Here is a 17,950-nt window from a genome sequence, read left to right on the forward strand (position 1 = left end):
AAAAATGCGGTTAAATAAACACATGAAGCATATATTCCCTTGGAATAGATTTACGTTTTTCATGTATGTATGCATTCAGTCTTTGTTTCATTTTGTAGCATGTACAGGAGAAGAAAAAAACTGCAATCAAAAAAAAGAGGAAGATATGAATTTATTGTCAAACCCAAAGAAAATTGCATCAAATATACAGACATGAGAAACAGCAGTCAAGTCGAACCTTTTTATATTTTCTGAACTTTCACGATGACTTTATAAAATCAACACAGCAGTCTAGGAGTAAGGAAAATAACATTACCTTCACAAAATACAGTAAAGCATCTTTTAATACACCTCGTCGGGTGTCTTCCAGTGTAATGCAGCTACATAGTAACCTGAACCCACTTTGTTTTTCCTCTGAGTTCAGTCCCCCGGAAAACCGCCTCAGCCAGAATAATTTTAATTTCAGCAAAAACAGACTAACCACATTATTGTAAATTGCTTTCTTTTTAGGATTATTCAAAAGTAACATGAAGTTTAAAGGAAGCGCTTATAAAATAGACATTTACTGCTCAAGATGTGCAACTCCGGATCGTCAGACAAAATGGACTAAACCAGTTCTTTGTTAGCTAATATCCAATAATCAATCGATGGACGCTGGCCACTTGTAAGATTTTCACACCAGGCACTTAAACAACCTCGTCCTGTTTACTGCACTCTGTGCCAGCTAGTCATAAATAAATTAAACCTGCACAAAAACAAAGTATGAAACACCAGACAGACCAAAAAACTGCAATAAATGTTTAAAAAAAAAAAACAGAATCCATAAGACATGAAAGACTTGTCAACTCGAGTCCTTAAAAACCAACAGGAGTTCATCGTACAAGACACAATAAGAATCCTTCATTAACCTGGTTATTATAGATCATTTGTCAGATGGAAAATTAAAAAACAACTTCTGTTGCAGCTTATCCAAAGCCAGGTGCTGATTTCCTAACAAGCTACAACAGTAAATATGTTACACAACATTTACACGATTCAACAGCTTCCTGCATTGCTTTTAGGTTTCCATCACCAAATTAGCTTTTGGTTATTTATCAAAGTGTTGCAAAAAAAAAACCCAAACGTTACATATCTTGTAGAAAACTAGCTGGAATTATTACAAATTCGACGTCCGTATGATTACAGTGTTCACTCCTGTCACAATAGATCATGTTTAAGAAATCAAAATGTTCACCAAATTACTCGTAATATACAAAAGGACCTTGTGCTTTCAGCAGTAAAAGCTGCAGTCCAAGTTTTAAACCTGTTCCGTCTTCAAACAGACACATTTTTACCATTCTGGACATTCACGCATTATTTCTTTTGTGCAATGAAGCCCCTGCAGAACAAACAAACAACAGTAAGAGGTGCTGTGCTATAACATGCTTTTTTTTTCCAAATACAAGTTATTGCTTTCAAACCTACTAGAAAAGGAAATTCTTGCTTGTGCTAAAAGATATTCTGATAGTCTGAAGATTTGTATTCCAAGCACAGACTGAAGTTGGAGCTTTCACAAATCAGTAAAGCTAAAAACCTTAAATCTTTATGCCAAATGGGAAACATTAACAAATATTTCAATAAAAAGGTAGGGATTAAGACTCAAGTAATCTGGGAGAATTATTAACCATTGTCCGCCAGATTAAAAGCAAAAACTGTTAAAGGAAAAAACAAAAAAGTATATACAAGCGCATGACAATAAGAACAAATCGTCCAGAGAAGTGAGGACTTCCAGGTGATTTCCCAGCAGATGGGAGAAACAGAAAACAGCAGGAGGAGGATTTATACAACCAGTTTTCTTTCAAAACCTGTGACTCTGGCTCTGTCAGCAGTTGGGCTGCATCAGTTCATTTAATTAAATAAACCGCCAGAAACATAAACACGACTTCCTCCAGAGTTCTCCTCAGCTGCAGCGTTAAGTCTCAGGAAGCGTCCGTACATTCAATAAACTTCACGGATCCCAGCAGAGCGACGAGGGGGGAGGAGTCTGTCTCCCGGTGCTGCTGGTTCTACTCGAGCGATAAAAGGAGGAAGTAGCCGGAGAGAAGAGTGACAGGAACAGCGACCGGCCACAAGGTGGACAGGAAACCTGCAGCTCCGTTGTGTAACAGGTGTCGCCTGTTATTCAAGCATATCCTGTTCAAACAGAAGAGAACATACCACTGAAGCCAGAACCAACAGAGGAGAGCAAACACACCACCATGGCTGCGTTTACACACACACACACCTAACTCTGCAACCAAACAGACCTACACCTGCATTATCTAAAATACCATTCTTCTTCTTCTTCTTGTGAAAACAGCTGCATTCAGTGTCAGCTTTTCCCAAGCTGCCTTTTGTATCGTTGGTGTCAGATTTCGGGGCTTTCAGGTTGAATCCGAGTGAGCTAAAGTCTGTTTCATGTTACCGTTGACTCAGTTTAACCCGAGCCGGACACAGAGAGCAGAATAATTACCTGCTGCAGTAACTGGGAGCATTTAAACACTGCGGGGCTGTTACTTTGAGCACGCTGTCGTGTTGCAGAATCTTCCTGAAGCAGCAACGGTCGAGTCGTTAGGCAACAAGTGTTTGTCCACACATTTGTGTCACAACCACGCGAGGTTCAGACAGGAAGACAGAGCTCAGCAGAGCTGTAAGGTGCAGCAGAGCAACCATGACCGAGAACAGGGCCCTGAAATCTGTGGCTCTGGGGCCACGCGTGGACAATATTTATTTAGATGATTTAAGCTACAGAACAGAAGTCCAGTCGTTTCTGTTTTTACCCTTTTTTGGGTTAAGATTTGTATTAACAACCACAATAAGAAAGGATGGATTTAAAAGACTATCTTGTTTTAGGCAATATGTGAATAAAATTTATTATTTTATTGACCTGCGATATCTTTATTTCAATCTTCAAGTAGGTTTTGCAGCTCTGAACAAACTATTTACTGAGTGAAGGACGGAAATGTTTTTTCTGATTGTAAAGGTTGTAAACCAATGACCTCGAACATTAAAGTCACTGTAAAAAAAGAACAATAAAAATCAAACATTTACATGGAAAACATGTTATTTTTAGACAGTAAGTTGATTAAAACAGTGATTGCTTTAATGTTAGCTAAGCTACTGTCTTTGTTTATGTTTGGTTTTTTTTAAGCTGGTCTGAGATCTGTCTCTCAGCAGTAATAAATAAAATCCCCAAAGTGTCTAAAAGCAGAGAGTAAAGATTTTGGAACTTAGTTTAATTTTTGTGTTTGATTAATGGTTTATAACGCAATATTTCTTTGATGCGACAAACTCAGAAAGAACATTTATTTTAGGTTTATTTCTCTGTCTTTAATAAATTGACTAATGTATTTATAAAAATACAATAAGCACTTTTTTCAAATTGTCTCTTTTGAATTTATTGGCCTCTACCATCCAATCTATACCAGCTGTGAGCTTTTAGGGCAGAGAAGAAACATCGTGCAGTTTGTGTCTTTGTGATTTAATGCAGTCCTTTACAATATTGATCTATAATCCTTTTTTTAATATATATTGTGCAGCTCCACTCCCAGTGTTAGTGTTAATAATTAATCCTAATTACCCTTTATTGCAATAAACAGAGCACCTCCTAAAACTAGGTTATTTTTGGTACGTTTCTCTGTTGTGTGAAGTCCACCGTACCTCGTCGGAGTCATCGTGAAACACTATTTTGCCATTCTGAGCGTGTTCGGTCTCCAGTGGCTCATCGATCTCGTCCGTGGCGTTGGCCTCGACATGCTGCTGCAGCACAGAGTACCTGTGGACCAAAAACCTGCAGGAGACAATCATAACGCTGTCATTTACAGCAAAACACAAGGAAACACTTCAAAAGTATACATATATATCAGACAGACTCGTTTCCTCTTGTAGAAGGGTTTTTATTTATTAGCTGAAGCGCACTAACCTGCCACCGCAGACGTATTTCTTGACAAACATTATCCCTGCTGCCATGCTCAGCAGCATGACGAAGACGACTGCGACCACAATGGCTGCAGACTTGGAGGAGTGGCCGCCTACCTGTAGAGAACAGGGGAAAAAAAACAAGGCTGTAAAACTGATCGCAGATCAAATGAACATTTCGATTAGGTCGTTTGCAGAGATACTGACCTGCAGCTCTGAGGTCACCTGGTCACTGACGCACCTCTGTCTGAGGTCGACCTCTTCACGTTCAGGAACAGTTCCTCCCTCGCATTTATCGCCGGGGATTTTTCTGTAGCTGCGAATCGAGAAAACAGATGGTTTTTATGGCCCATCTGTTGTTTTTGTTTTGTTTTTTTAAACAATGATAACATTTTAGGAGATTATTGACCTTGCTTTGATAATATGTAGCTCAGTCTGTATCAGCTAATATCACAATTTAATATATAAAAATCAATCTGTACAAAAGCAACAAGATCCCAACTTTACGTAAAGGCAAACTAGCCTAATGGGTGTGCATTGTTTATTACGTTAATAAAACGCCAAAAGTTTCCATTTGGTCTGCATTCACGTTTGCAACGGCGCTGATCTGCTTCCTCTAACTGCGTGATGATGACTTCCTCATTCTACAAACTCGTCTGCTCTTCGTTTGACACAGAGCTTTACTCTGTCATTTCACTTTAGTTTTACTTCGAACTTAATAAACAGAAAGGAAAAACAAATAAATAATAGAAGTTATACACAGTTTACAACAGAACAACTAGAGTTTGACAAAGTTTCAGGGCAGCTGATGGCTGATATATGATTTTATTTATTTTTTTTATCATTTTTATTTAAACAAATATAGGAATAGTTGCATAGCTTTAATACATCTACATTTAACAACCCTTAGAAGAACTTAAAAAATAATATAGAGCATTCTCACGTGAACTAAACTGTGGGCTACAGAGATCCGGTTGTAGCAGCTGCTGCTGCTGCATCTTCATTTACCTACTTGGTATTTGACTAAGTGTGTACAGGCATGGCCAATTACAGATTAACAAAGAAAAAGATCACTATTGTCCGATTTAAATCAGTCCATCTCTAAGAACAACCCAATATTATGTTCAAAATGGAGCAGAAAGGAGAATAAACTTAATAAATCCTACCCCAATGTTTTTATATCAACCTGTTTCATCATATTGATGTATCCATGATTGTCCATTAAACAGTATATTATATAAACACTTAATCCTTTTTTTTTTAAACCTATGTCAAATAGTTCATCATGAAACAACTTGATCCGTTTGCTTTTTTCCTCCACACACAACATATATAAACATTATTCACACATGCACATGGCCTATGAATGAATCAGTCTCTCAGCTAAATACTGTTTGATTTTAATGTCTTTAAATCTTTTTTTAAGCTTGAAAATGTTTGGACATTCCTGCGTTTCCACACAGAGACAGTTCCAAAGTTGTACTCGACAGATCGAAGTACTAAAAGGTTTTTTGTCGTCGTTCTGGCTTTCCTGATCCGTGTTTTTCAGTAACGTAAGTCTAACGATCCTTTGCATTTCAGCGCAGGTCCTTACCCACTGGTTATCAGTTTTTCCTCTTCGCCGTGCAAACAGAACTCCAACATTTTGTCCTTCAGGTCCGGCTGCTCCTCACACTTCGAACTGTTCTCTTTACGGTAATATCCAAAATCGCTGCAAAGAGTCAAAAAAAAGCCATGATAGTATGCAGGTTTGGCGGATGTAATCTACGTTTTCTGTTTCTGGAATTATTTGGCTGTTTGGTTTGGTTCTTAAAACGGTTTAAGTTTAATTTTAAAGCCACAAATCACTTTTTTCCATTTAAAATGTTTGAGTTGAGCTCAAATTAACTCCACAATCAATAAAAATGTTTAAATTAGATCCATTTCTCTTTAGAAAAGAATAAGCATGAGGCTGACTGTGATCAGTGCTCTTACCACAGGAAGTCATCCAGGGTGCACTGGCAGGGAGTTGGCTGTGTGTTGATTTTATAATCCCGTCCATTCCAGCAAACAGAGTCCTTTTTGAGGCGCAGGAACTTCTCCTTATAACCCAGCATGCAGCCGTCCTGCGGGTCACTGATGTCGTCGGAATGGGCCAACCACTGCACGTAATCATTGCTGTCACCTAGAAACATCAGGGAGCGGACGCTTAAAAGTGATCAAAACATGGAGACAAACGTTCATTCCCTGACAGCAGAAATTATATGTTATTACATCACGTACAGTCTCTGGTGAGAAGCTCCCTGAAGTCGATGGTGAAGGAGACCCAGTACTGGCTAAAGATCTCTTCTCTGTAGCCCCAGATGCTGACGTTCATGGAGCGAGCTCCTGGTTCTGATGCCAGCCCAGTGAAGAAGATTGGGTCCGACGTGAAGTTGTACACGCTCCAACACTGTCCTTCATCAGTGGAAAATCTGGCAGGACGTCAAGGAAAAAAGAAAAAAAGATCAACATAATGCCAAGAAACTGATGAACTCTGTTATTGTTTCGATAATTTACAGTATATTCCTGCTGTCATCAGTATTTGAACAGGTTTTATCATCTGTCAAAATCACAAAGTAAGAAAACTAAAACAGAATCAGACAAGATGTCCAGCATTTCAATTACGACAAAGATAAATAAATAGATAAAATCAAAAATCAATATTTAGACATTTTTTGCACAGCAGCCTCTGCTCATTCCCTCTCATTTTGCCATCACGGGTCACATATGTGCAATAATGTTACTGATTCTTATTTTATTTTATTTTATTTTTTTAGAAAAAATAGGGCAGGAATAAAGTTCAGAAACACAAATATGTTCCCATGCTTTATTTTTCTTCTTCCACTGTAACTCACACTTAAAAAAAGGCAAATTCTATGTTTGTTTATGGTTTTTAAGACTGAACTTATCAAACAGAACCAACATTTTTTAAAATCAATCTAAACTGAAGTTCTGGGAATGCACGCTGCTTTTCCAAAGGTTTTTGGTTCTGGTGTTTATTTTCAACTATTATTAGTAACACCAGGTATAACGATCAAGTCTGTTTAGCTGTAGTGACTTTTAAGTCACAGCTTTAAAGAAAATCAGCACATCGTGTACTTCACATGCCTCCAACTCACTTGATCTGGTTGACGAGCTCAGAGCTCCTCTCCTCCACGGCCACCAGCAGTCCTCCGGAGTCCAGGATGGCGTAATGATGCGGCCCATCGAGCGCTTTAATCCAACTGTAGCCGCCGTCGTCAGACACGTACACATCGGACCGGATCACCGAGATAGCATCCCCAACGCTGCCTGTTAAAACGATTCAATGTGTTCACCAGGCGAGGAGAAACCACCTTTAATATAAAAACCCCGCAGGCGCAGCAATGTTGGCGTGATTACCATGAGCTAGGATGAGACCCACGGCGTTTGGCTCAGACAGAGGCAGCATGGGGACTTTTAGCTTCATCGCGATGCTGTAAGCTGCATGGATGTGCAGACTGCACTGTAGATAAACACACAAACACAGTTCATCGTCAGGTTGCTTCTAGTGTCGACCTTAAAGACGTGCACAATTATTTTCCAGGCTGTTTGAGCTTCGCCGGACCCCGGCAGCAGCTTCTTTCCTGTGGTTTTACCTTGTCGGGATCCAGGACTGTTGCGTCACACTTGGTGTTGACAGGTTTCCTCAGAGGAACCCATTCCCCTCCCTGGTCAAAGGACACCACAGACTGCACAGAGTTATCTGAAAGCAACATTTACAGGCAGCTCAAGGACAAACCACAAACAGGGATTGAAAAAGAAAAAACAACAAAATACACAGCTCAGAACTAATTTTTTCTATTTTATTCTCTAAGAAATATAATTCACAACAAATGAAATATAGGTTTAATCTATTTATTGATTTAAGTAAAAGATAATATATAAAGTAAAAAAGTGTTTAAAAAAATGTGACCAAATGAATCAGAATGAATGCAGGAAAAGAGAAAAGATAGACTTTTGCTGTAAAGACACCACCTAGTGATCCCACTCACTGAAATAATCTTAATCTACCTTCAAATCGAAGGTTATTACAGCTATGTCATCAGAAATAAGTCTTTTAATTTTAACTCAATTACTTTCCTTTGAAATGGACCGAGTTTTGACTGGGGATTCTCCTTTTGAAATATGAGGCTCCAAGTTCTCAACGGCATTATTCCAAATCGATTAAAATCACATTTTAAAGCCGGTACTCTTGGTAACAAAAATTGCTTTTTGATGGCTAGGTGATAAATTGCCAAATTTCAATAGACTACTTCTAGAGCTTTCGAGACTGAGAACTGAAAAAATTATAATAACTCAAAAAAAAAAAAAAATTCCTTAATTAAGACTAATTTTGCCACAGATGTTTGCACTAAGAACCTTTATATTTTCTCCAAAAAGCATCATAAAACAGAGCTTTTTACATCTGTCATCCTCCAGTTTACTGAACAAAGATCTGTACAAAAAAAAATATTTACAATCCATCTCCTTTACAGACCCAGATATTCTTTAACATTTGTTCATTTTTTGCACATTTCAAAACATAAAAAATAATCTATAATCATAGGTATAGTAAATATTTCTTTCTTTCTTTAAGAACTTTAATTAGAATAAAATACAGCAGTGTACAAAATAATATTTTGGGATTAAAAAAAAAGAGAAAACCCTCTTATTTGTTGTTAAATTGACTGATCAAGCTGAATATCGACAGATTCCAGTAACCTGCTGATTGAAGCTGCATCTTTACATTAACTCAAGTAGATTCTTGCTCAAAGCTGTGAGGCAGATCAAATCTTTTTCTGCTCCAGTCGCCTGCTTCAGCATGACATCACATTTAACACTGAACAACTAATGAAATATTTACTTCACACCCTTCTACTGGTATGTAATGGAGAACTCATAGGCGTGGGTGTGTTTTTAAAGGAAATCTGAGCCCAGGTGTTGGCGTTTTTGTGTGTGTTTTGTTTGCCATTATCTAAGCACAAACAGAGCTACCTTCAGCCAAGATACTGGCGATGAAAACTCCTCGCAGGGAGGTGACGTTAGTGAAGTCTGTGTCTCCCCCCGTGGTGGTGTAAAGGTGACGCTCCAGTGACTTGGAGTACACGGTGCCTCGGTCATCTGAGACGTAAATTGTGCCAAAGCCCGTATCTGTGGACAGGAACACACAAGGTGTTTTAGTCAAAGACACTGAAATGATTTTATATTTATTATAAAAAGGTAAAAAGTGAGGAACTAGATAAAAAGGCAATTCGTGAACAGAGCTGTGTGCAAAGGGAGAACGGTAGCACAAAAAAAGGGGCTGTAGTTGAATCTGTGCATAATAAGAAATTGGTGTTTCAGTCATTATTACAAGCCAAATGTGCAAAACGTGAAAATCAGAGCACAAATTTGAATCTTTTAGAATCTAAAACAAGAAAACTCTTTTCATTAGACTCTTTACTGTTGCTGCATGCATGAAGACCACATCCTCAGTAAACGCCAATATTGTTTCACTGTATAGGTAAACAAACTCTAAACTGTCCCTCGATGTGAGCGAGAGAATGAATGGGTGATTGTCTCATTTGTCTCCATGTGTCCCTATGATGGACTCACGACCTGTCCAGGCACCAGGCACACGTAAAGGAGAAAGTGGGTAAAGATGATGGACGGATGTTTAGGTAAAGATTAGTGCAGATGACTGACCTCCGGGCTCGTCGACATGCATGAAGACCATATCGTCGTTCGCTGCCAGGATGGAGTAGAACTGCTCGTGACCGACGGGCGGCAGCTGAGCCGTGTTCCAAGACTCACCCTGGTCCACTGAGACCAGGATGTTCCTCAGGGTCCCCTAAAACAGGAAAGGAAGAGAGAGAGATGGGTGATGTAACAAGAAATCAATCTGTCAACACCATCATCTAAACCAGGTGTGGCCAGTTAGAGTCTGTTAGATTGGCCAAATATATCAGCACACAGAATATGGATGAATGGTACTTTAAACACAAAAGCCTATGATTTACTGCAGTCCAAGCAGTCCTTTAAATATTGATACTGTGCTCACAGATGCTGCAATGATGATAAATTTGTCATATATTGTGCAGCTCCAGTTTGAGAGGATTGTAATTATATTTTAAAGTAAACTACACAGAGAGGAATTTCATAAAAGCTTCCTGTTTGAAGAAAAGAGAGATTTAAAGCACTGAGCAAAAGTTAAAACAGCGCTTTAATTTCTTTCTTCTTTGCTTCCAAGCAGCCAGACTTTCTTGAACCCTTTTAAAGTGGCGCCGAGTTCTTTAGGATTTCTGAAGCTCTTTCAAAGATTTTCCTTGAACTTCGGCTGCTTGTTCTGTTTTCTGTCCACTTCTTGACAGTAAAATGTGCAGCCCAGTCGTTCTCTGTCTGCCTGCGTCTCGTTCCGGTCCTCTCTAACCACAGCCGGTTGAGAAAGATGGCCGCCCATCCTGAGCCTGGTTCTGCTGGAGGTTTCTTCCTGTTAAAAAGGGAAGTATTTCTTTCCACTGTCACCAATGTGCTGCTCAGGATGGGAGACTGCGACAAAGCGAAGGTTTGACGCAGTGTGAGGGCTTCGACTGAACTGTGTGTGTTTAAAAAAAATGAGGAAAGTGAACAAGTGGGAATCATTTTGTTGAAAATATTATTTTACAAGGTAAACTTGTTTTTTGGCTGTCATTTTAAAGATACGACTAAAGACATGGGAACAAATGATGTCTCTGTCACCAGCTTCCTGTTACAAATTTTAAAAACATTTTTATGCTAATTTGTCTACATGTCGACACAACACTGGTTCATTCCTCGTGTTCAGGAGCCTCGTTACACCTGAATGACTCGGGTAAATAATTTAACAAAGAAAAAACAAAAACATCCTCCTGAAAAAGGTCATGTACTGGACTGAAAAGCAGAAGAAAAAAACAAAACAAATGCAAAATACTCTACGTCTAGTGCTAACATTTAACTCATTTTGTTTTAATAAATGAGATTATATAGCATCTATTTGCTGCATATATGTATACAGTATTAAGGAAGCGATATAAATAACCATTTCATCATGTACAATCATGTCACCATCTTAGTCACTTTCCATCAGCAGCGTTACGCTTCCTCCTTCACACCAACTTCTCTTTTTCTACGAGGTCAATTGTACCAATACTGACTAAACATTTTCTACGGGCTTCAAGAAAATAACTAGAAATGTTTTCTATGGAGTTTTCTGATACTGACCTTTCCTGTCATTACTGAGGCAAAGAGGAAGCGTCCACCCAGGCCGAAAGAGAAGACCTTATTGGCTACAGTTTTGGTGGTTTGACCATAATCTGTCGTTCTCTTCAGTTCTAACAATCCTCGATCATCTGAAACACACAGGAAGCTTAGAAATAAAGAAACAACATTCGTATTTAAACATTTATGTGCAGCCGACACTAGAATGGGGCTGAATCCAGATGATGAATGCTCTGCTTTTATTGGTACAAACTGTTATTCTAACACACTTTAATATTACTTCCTTTATTATTAAGATGTTATTTTTTTATATGACCATAATAAAAAATCTAAAACATGTGAGCTGAAGTCGCCCATGTTTCAGTTTTGCTTGGTTACAGGTCACTTACTGCAAGATCCATTTTTGTTAAAGGAAAAGAATATGGTGTTTTTCCTTCCCCTGAAAGCAAAAAAGAAAGAATTGGAAAAATTTGTTAAGGTTGTGTGAGTAAAATAGATGCATAATGCTGTGTTGCTCCAAGATATGCACATTTTTCCTATTTTTCTTCCTTATTTTTTATCAGTTATGTTGTTGCTGCTGTAACATGTGAATTCGCCCAGCTGGAGATCAATAAAAGTACCATCTTATCTTAAACACAGGCCCCGTCTTGACTAAATATTTTTTTAGCTTCAGAACGCTCCAGCCCCAAATAAAAAAAAATGACCCACTTTCCCTGCAGCCTGCTCAGATCGGCGTCTCCTGAGACAGGAACAAAACGCTCCGCATCAGAAACCCCGTTTTATAAACGCAGTTCTCTCCGACGCATTAACCTTTTCATTCTGCTGCTTTAACACCGAAACCAAAACCAGGTCGCGCCACCGTGGCTACAAAGTGATTTATATCCGGAGGAGTCCCAACAAAGCAATCCAGTTTTACTGCATATCTGGCAACATCTAAAGCATCGCATTCAGTCCTCTGGGATCATTTCTGAAGGTTTCTGCTGCAACGTCACGTTAGAATCTATAGCTGCCATCTCAGATATCAGCAGAAAGAGAGCATGTGTGATTAGCTAGAGCATGTCGAACTGGTCCAAACCACACACAGCCTATAGTTTGAACATGTTTAGCTGCTTTTTTCACCACAAACCAAAGCACGAGGAGGAGGAAGGGCACCATTTCCTACTGCAAGTTGCACAAACTACAACTACAACGAAAGGGGCTGCAGCTTCACAAGAAAACAAAACGATGTTCAGGCAGCGCGACTTATTCCTGCTGCTCACCATTTCACCAGACACACCATGTCGTGGATCTTCTTCCAGGTAGTACCGAGATCTTGAGAAAGCCACAGTTCGTTCTGAAAAAGAAACAAAACAAACATTAACTCACGGGATGGTGGAAAGTCGAACCACTCTTCGCAGAGTTCACCTAGGCCCGCTCATAAACGCCTCAGCCACGTTAATAAACAAACACTGCGAAAACACAAAACCTTGACGGACTGAATATCACCCACCGCCTTCCATGCCAGAGGTTTTGTCACTTTGCACAAATTATTTATAAAACGCGATGCTACGTTTGTAGATTTGAGTCAGATACTGGGAAAACAGGGAAAACACATGGCTACAGATCATAAATATTTCCTTTTTATTATCACTGTTACTTCAAACATCCTATTATTGGTTCTTTTACAGAACAGTGCATATCTGCAGATTCAAGGCCACATGTTTTATGATGACAAAGTCCTGTTTTAGAAAATACACCCAGATCTCTTCAGTTCCTTCAAAAACATTTATTTTATGTTAATTTGGCTTCAGCATACATGCTCTAACTTTGTCTTCTGATATTTTTAACTAATCTTCTGCTACTTTAGCTTTTAGCTAGCCTTTTGCTACTTTTAGCTTCTGGCTATCATTTTGCTACTTTTAGCTTTACCAACTCAGTTTCTGCATCCTCAGCTTAACTCAGCACTCAGTGTTCACGTTGCATTTTTGCAGAAAATGTTACTTTTTAATTTGCTTCTTCCAAAATAGTTTATAAAACTAAAGCATGATGTTGACGTCAGAACTGAACTGCTAAACTGCTTCATGAAACCCTTCAGCTCTGTTAAAGTGGATTTTATTTGTTAAAAAGCTCCCAAATTACTGTAACATTTTAGAAATTGTCTAGTATATTTGAACATTTTCAAAAGAAAAAAAAAAAAACCAATATCCATCAAAACAAAACAAGAGATTGAATCTCTTTGTTTTGACTTGATATATGAGTCCACACATAAAAAGGGCCTTTAAATAATTCCACATTCAAACTCGTTTCTTTCGCACACAGTGTGTTCACGACTTACACTGGTGCTGAGAGCCAGCAGCACATCTGAGTCCTCAGGGTTGTATGAGATTTGCATCAATGGGCTGAAAGGCAAATCTCTTTGGGTGAAGCTTTTTCCAAAATCTTTGGAAACAAAAATGAGAGGCTTCTCACTTCCAGAGACTTCAGCTGTCAGGATCACCTGAAAGACAAACAGCCGTGAGTTTCTTCACGTAGCAGCGTGGCATTGATTGTGAAACCACAAAAAGACGTTACGAGCTAAAACGGGGGCGAATAATTAAAGTGGGCGTGGCTCACTTTGCCTGAATTCTCAGAATCGATCGCCATGCCAAGCTCTGATCTGATGAAGGTGCTGTTGATCAGGTCGGTCACGTCTGAAAAGGACTTCCCGTAGTTCTCACTGGCAGACGGGTGGTTGAAACAGAATGAGTCGCAAATACGACACGAGCTGCAAGCTTCTTCTAAAGCGTGAAACTTACCTTCGGTAGAGTTTGGACTGCCCGAACCGTATCATGAAGAAGGGCACCTGAAAGGTTGTCAAAGCCAAGATGACCTGTGGGGGAGTAAAGGTTTCACTTCAAATAAAGGGGAGCACTTATTTACAGAACTACTGTGCATCTCGATGGGAGGAAACTGATTATGTGATGCCTGCGGTGAATAAATCAGCCATGTTGGAAAGGTATGACACTCACCCCGGTGCCATCTCCAACCCAGGCCAGAGACACCGAACCACTCAGGTCATTAAACGAATACTGAGGGACACAGGAAAAAAAAAAAAAACATGCACATTTAAATCTGTAAAACACAAAAGCAATTAAACATATAAGCCTCCTAGCAGCGTTTGAATCAAGTGCAGCTGAAATACATGATGCAATCCCTCCAAACAGTGTATTTTTGCTTTAATTGGAAGTGAAACCTTCTGTACAAGTCTAAAAATAAAGACAACGAAGAGCGCTGTACAAACTGAAACCGCCCTATCATCCCAAACAATCACGTAAGAATTCAAACCACTTGCTCTCAGCCATATTCGGAGCGCAATTACCGAAGCTCAGAAGGATTTGTTTACAGACTTGAGTTTTGTGCAAATTAAATCGAGCCATCGGCATGGCTCGGACAAACAACAACAACTTTCGCTTTGGTTATCCGACAGAGAGATCTGCAACATCTACAGGCGTAAAACTTCTTTAACAACATTTTGGTGGCCCATTATTCCCAGCAGCTCATCCTGTAAGCTGAGCTTGTGTCGGTGGGACCTGAAGGAATAACTTCTGAAAAAAAAAAAAAAAAAGGGATTCTGGGAACTTTCTCGACCTGAGATTACCGGGGCCGAGTGTACAAAGAGTGCAATGCAAAGTTGGTCACATGGCAGAGAGGAGCTAGACAAATAAGCAGCACAGGATTTTCATAAAATTTGTTTGTTTGTGGCAAGTACGATATGTTATAAGCCATGTAAACAGTGTTCTTTGTGCTCATAAAAAGAGGGAAAAAAAGACAACACTGTACGCTCTGTTGCCAAAAAGGACTTCCTGGTTTTACTTTTTTTTTTTTAAACTACTAATTATCTACCACACCGCCAGTCACATGAATTCCCCCTGAGCCAATTTTCCTGTCAACAATCAGTCGGGCACTTTATGCCTCAGTGAAGTGGGACGATTGTTTACATGCCTGACTAGAAAACTACACGGGTCACAGCCTTCAACGTGGTTGTGCCCAAAATACTTGACACTCGAGCCAAAATTCTCAAGTTAAAAGCAGTCGCGGGCCACAAAATCTGAATTTTTTTGATTTTAAAAAAGAAATGTTCTGAAATTGATATCTTTGTGACATTTATTTTCTCACTTTTAAACTCAAGAACAACATAAACACAGTATTTTAGCGAAAGGACAAAAGTGAGCTAATTATTAAGCTAAACATAAAAAGGCTGACAAACGTTTACCTCGCTAAAAGAAGAGCACTGAGTTCCTGGATTTGTTGGGTCTTTTGTTCTTTTTTGTTTTTGAAAAATACATTTTAAGCGTAACATGAGTCACTTCTTCAAAAGCTGTCACTGAAAAGTAGTCGTGTTGCCTGGCAGTAAACCCCTTAAGTGAAACTTTTGTTGGCTCGCAGCTCAAACCCCACCTGAGAGTTTTTACATCAAAAATCCTCTGGACCCCCGCGACGGTGGACAGCCTGTCTGTGGGCAGCTAAAACTGATTCACAGGATGTTTTTAAGGGACATTTGGGGCTGCGGTGACTCAGTGGTCAGTGCTGCGGTCATATAATTCTGAGGTTGCAGGTTCAAGCCCGGGTTGAGGCAAGAAGGGCATCCGGCGTAAAACAATTGCCAAATCGTTCGTGTGATTTTGTGGCAACCCCTGAAGAGCTGAAAGAACTTATATACTTACAAGTAAATGTGATCAAAGAGTATGTAAATGACTTAATCTTTTCTTTAAAAACGCTTGCTGTAGTTAGCAAAGTCTACTCTTTAGTGAAAGTCTATAAAAGGTTAGTGGTCCTCTTTTTTTAAACCATAAAACTGGAAATAAATAAACGCAGTTGTTTTAAAGACAAACAACCTGTATTGTAATTAACGTTGCACATTTTACGAGATTTCCATCAGGCTTTTTTTTGGACCTAAAAGTGTTCAAATATATTTGCAACAAAAATCTGCATCAGCTTGCTCGAAGCCGGCCCGCGGGCCGCAGTTTGGACGCCTCTTCTCATGGAGGTGAACAGGTTTCTGGGCTGCAGGAGTTTTACCAACCTGAGCCTGCAGTAAACCGTGTCCGAGAGAGGATTTACTTCAGACTGTCCGGTGTGCTTTGAGGAAATAACTCATCTTAGCAGGTGGGAGGAAACTTTTTTCCTGGGCAGTAGATTTAGGCCCGCACCTGGTGGTGGTTTAGCACCTGCGCACCTTCCTCCTCCTCCTCCTCCCTGAATGTGAAACTGGACCTGCAGAAGGTAACTTACATCGTGGGTGTTGGCGTCCAGCTTGGTCTTAAATCCTTGGTGCTGTCGGCAGGACTCCTCCTGCTGCTCGGCGCTGCTTCTCCGTACCCTGCGGTTCGGCAACGCAGCCAAGGACCTCTTGGCGATCCCCGCGGCTCCCCCGTCGGTACTTGAACGCCTCACGAAGACCGAGCGTCCGAGCGGCTCGGAGCCCGGCCGGAAGTCCGAGGCGGCGGAGAAAGTGCAGAGAGAAACCAGCAGAAGAACCAAAGGTCCCATTCTCCCCTGCGGGCGAAAGTGGCAAGCTCAGCCCCTCCAAACAACAGTAATAAGAATAAAAAAAATCTAAAACAAAAGCCCTCGAAACGAGTCTTTGTTTATGCTAGTCTTGTATAGAAACTGAAGGTCGCTGGTGCAGCAACGGAGACACCAACAACAGTACAGTAAGTCCTGACAGCTTGGGCTTTAAAACAATAAGCGTGCTTTACGCTCCTTCTATTTCACGAAAAAATAAATATAAAAAAAACCAACAACAACACACAAATTATTCCAAATTAGGCGGCGTCTTCAGCAACTACTAGTATCGCTGCTACACCTTAGCCAACATGGGCCACTGTAGCTAGGATGGAGACGGTGCCCGCAGGTAATAGCGCTCAGTTCAGAGAGGTCCGCTGTGATTGGCCGATTAGACATCCGGGTCCGCTTTTCCGCGATTCCTATTGGGCAAATTATAAACAAGGCGTGGCCAAGACAGAAGCTGTCAAAGACTTTGTAGGATAGGTTGAGCGATAAAATATCCGTCAAAACTTCATTTAAAAACAAAAAAAGGACCAAATACCTTTTTTAAAAAAATAAACTCATGAAGGCTAACTATGCTATCTAGACTAAAACTAGCAGTAAAATTACAGTTTAGCTTTATAAATACTTTCTTCTGTGACTCCAATGTTATAGGTGGTTTAGTTATAAAAAGCTGCAATAATTCTCTGAAATTTTGATTTTTAAGGTTTAAACAACCATAAAGTAAAATATATGTTGATGTATGATTTTATACCATTAATGTAAAAATAGTCACTTAAACTAATTGACTTAATAATACATTTTATTGACTAGTTAAGGACATAAAGTGTCTCTTTGAGAAAAAATAAGAGAATTCAGCTCCAAATACAAAACTTATTCTACTTTGTGTTAAAACTGAATGTTTTTTTATGTAATGTTTTCAACCTAATTTTCTTTGGACAATCTGCCTCTAATGTCGATGTTAATTTTCGACATATCCCAGAGTTTAATCTTAAAGTCTTTATGGTGTCTTGTACACGTTACGCGTTCTGTTTTAAAGGCATTTTGCTTTAAACTGAAAATGCAATAAAATAATCTTAACAGGTGTGACGTGCCATCTGTTTAGTGAATCTTCTGCTTCTGGACTGCTCTGCATCCCCAGAACCAGAACCAAACGAGGAGAAGCAGCTTTCAGTTTCTATGCACCACAAATTTGGAACAAACTTCCAGAAAACTGTAAAACAGCTGAAACACTGGGTGCCGTTAAATCTCAACTTAAAACCCACCTGTTTAG

At 39.6% G+C, this 17,950-nt stretch overlaps 1 protein-coding gene across 1 annotated transcript; it reads right to left on the reverse strand.

Annotated features, from left to right (window-relative positions):
* Positions 1 to 132: 132 nt before the first annotated feature.
* sort1b (sortilin 1b) lies at positions 133 to 17,006 on the reverse strand. The gene is made up of 20 exons (XM_017417855.3): positions 16,402 to 17,006; positions 14,139 to 14,198; positions 13,926 to 13,999; positions 13,744 to 13,846; positions 13,466 to 13,627; positions 12,411 to 12,484; positions 11,541 to 11,590; positions 11,155 to 11,282; positions 9,622 to 9,766; positions 8,932 to 9,087; positions 7,554 to 7,660; positions 7,318 to 7,420; positions 7,056 to 7,227; positions 6,178 to 6,368; positions 5,890 to 6,079; positions 5,510 to 5,626; positions 4,123 to 4,231; positions 3,920 to 4,032; positions 3,658 to 3,787; positions 133 to 2,151 (listed from the first exon to the last, which is right to left on the reverse strand). The coding sequence occupies exons 1-20, from the start codon at positions 16,657 to 16,659 to the stop codon at positions 2,137 to 2,139; spliced, it is 2,457 nt and encodes an 818-aa protein (XP_017273344.1). The 5' UTR covers positions 16,660 to 17,006; the 3' UTR covers positions 133 to 2,136.
* Between the last annotated feature and the right edge of the window lie 944 nt (positions 17,007 to 17,950).

This window comes from Kryptolebias marmoratus, linkage group LG8 (genome assembly GCF_001649575.2).
Source record: "Kryptolebias marmoratus isolate JLee-2015 linkage group LG8, ASM164957v2, whole genome shotgun sequence".
Classification (NCBI taxonomy): Eukaryota; Metazoa; Chordata; class Actinopteri; order Cyprinodontiformes; family Rivulidae; genus Kryptolebias; species Kryptolebias marmoratus.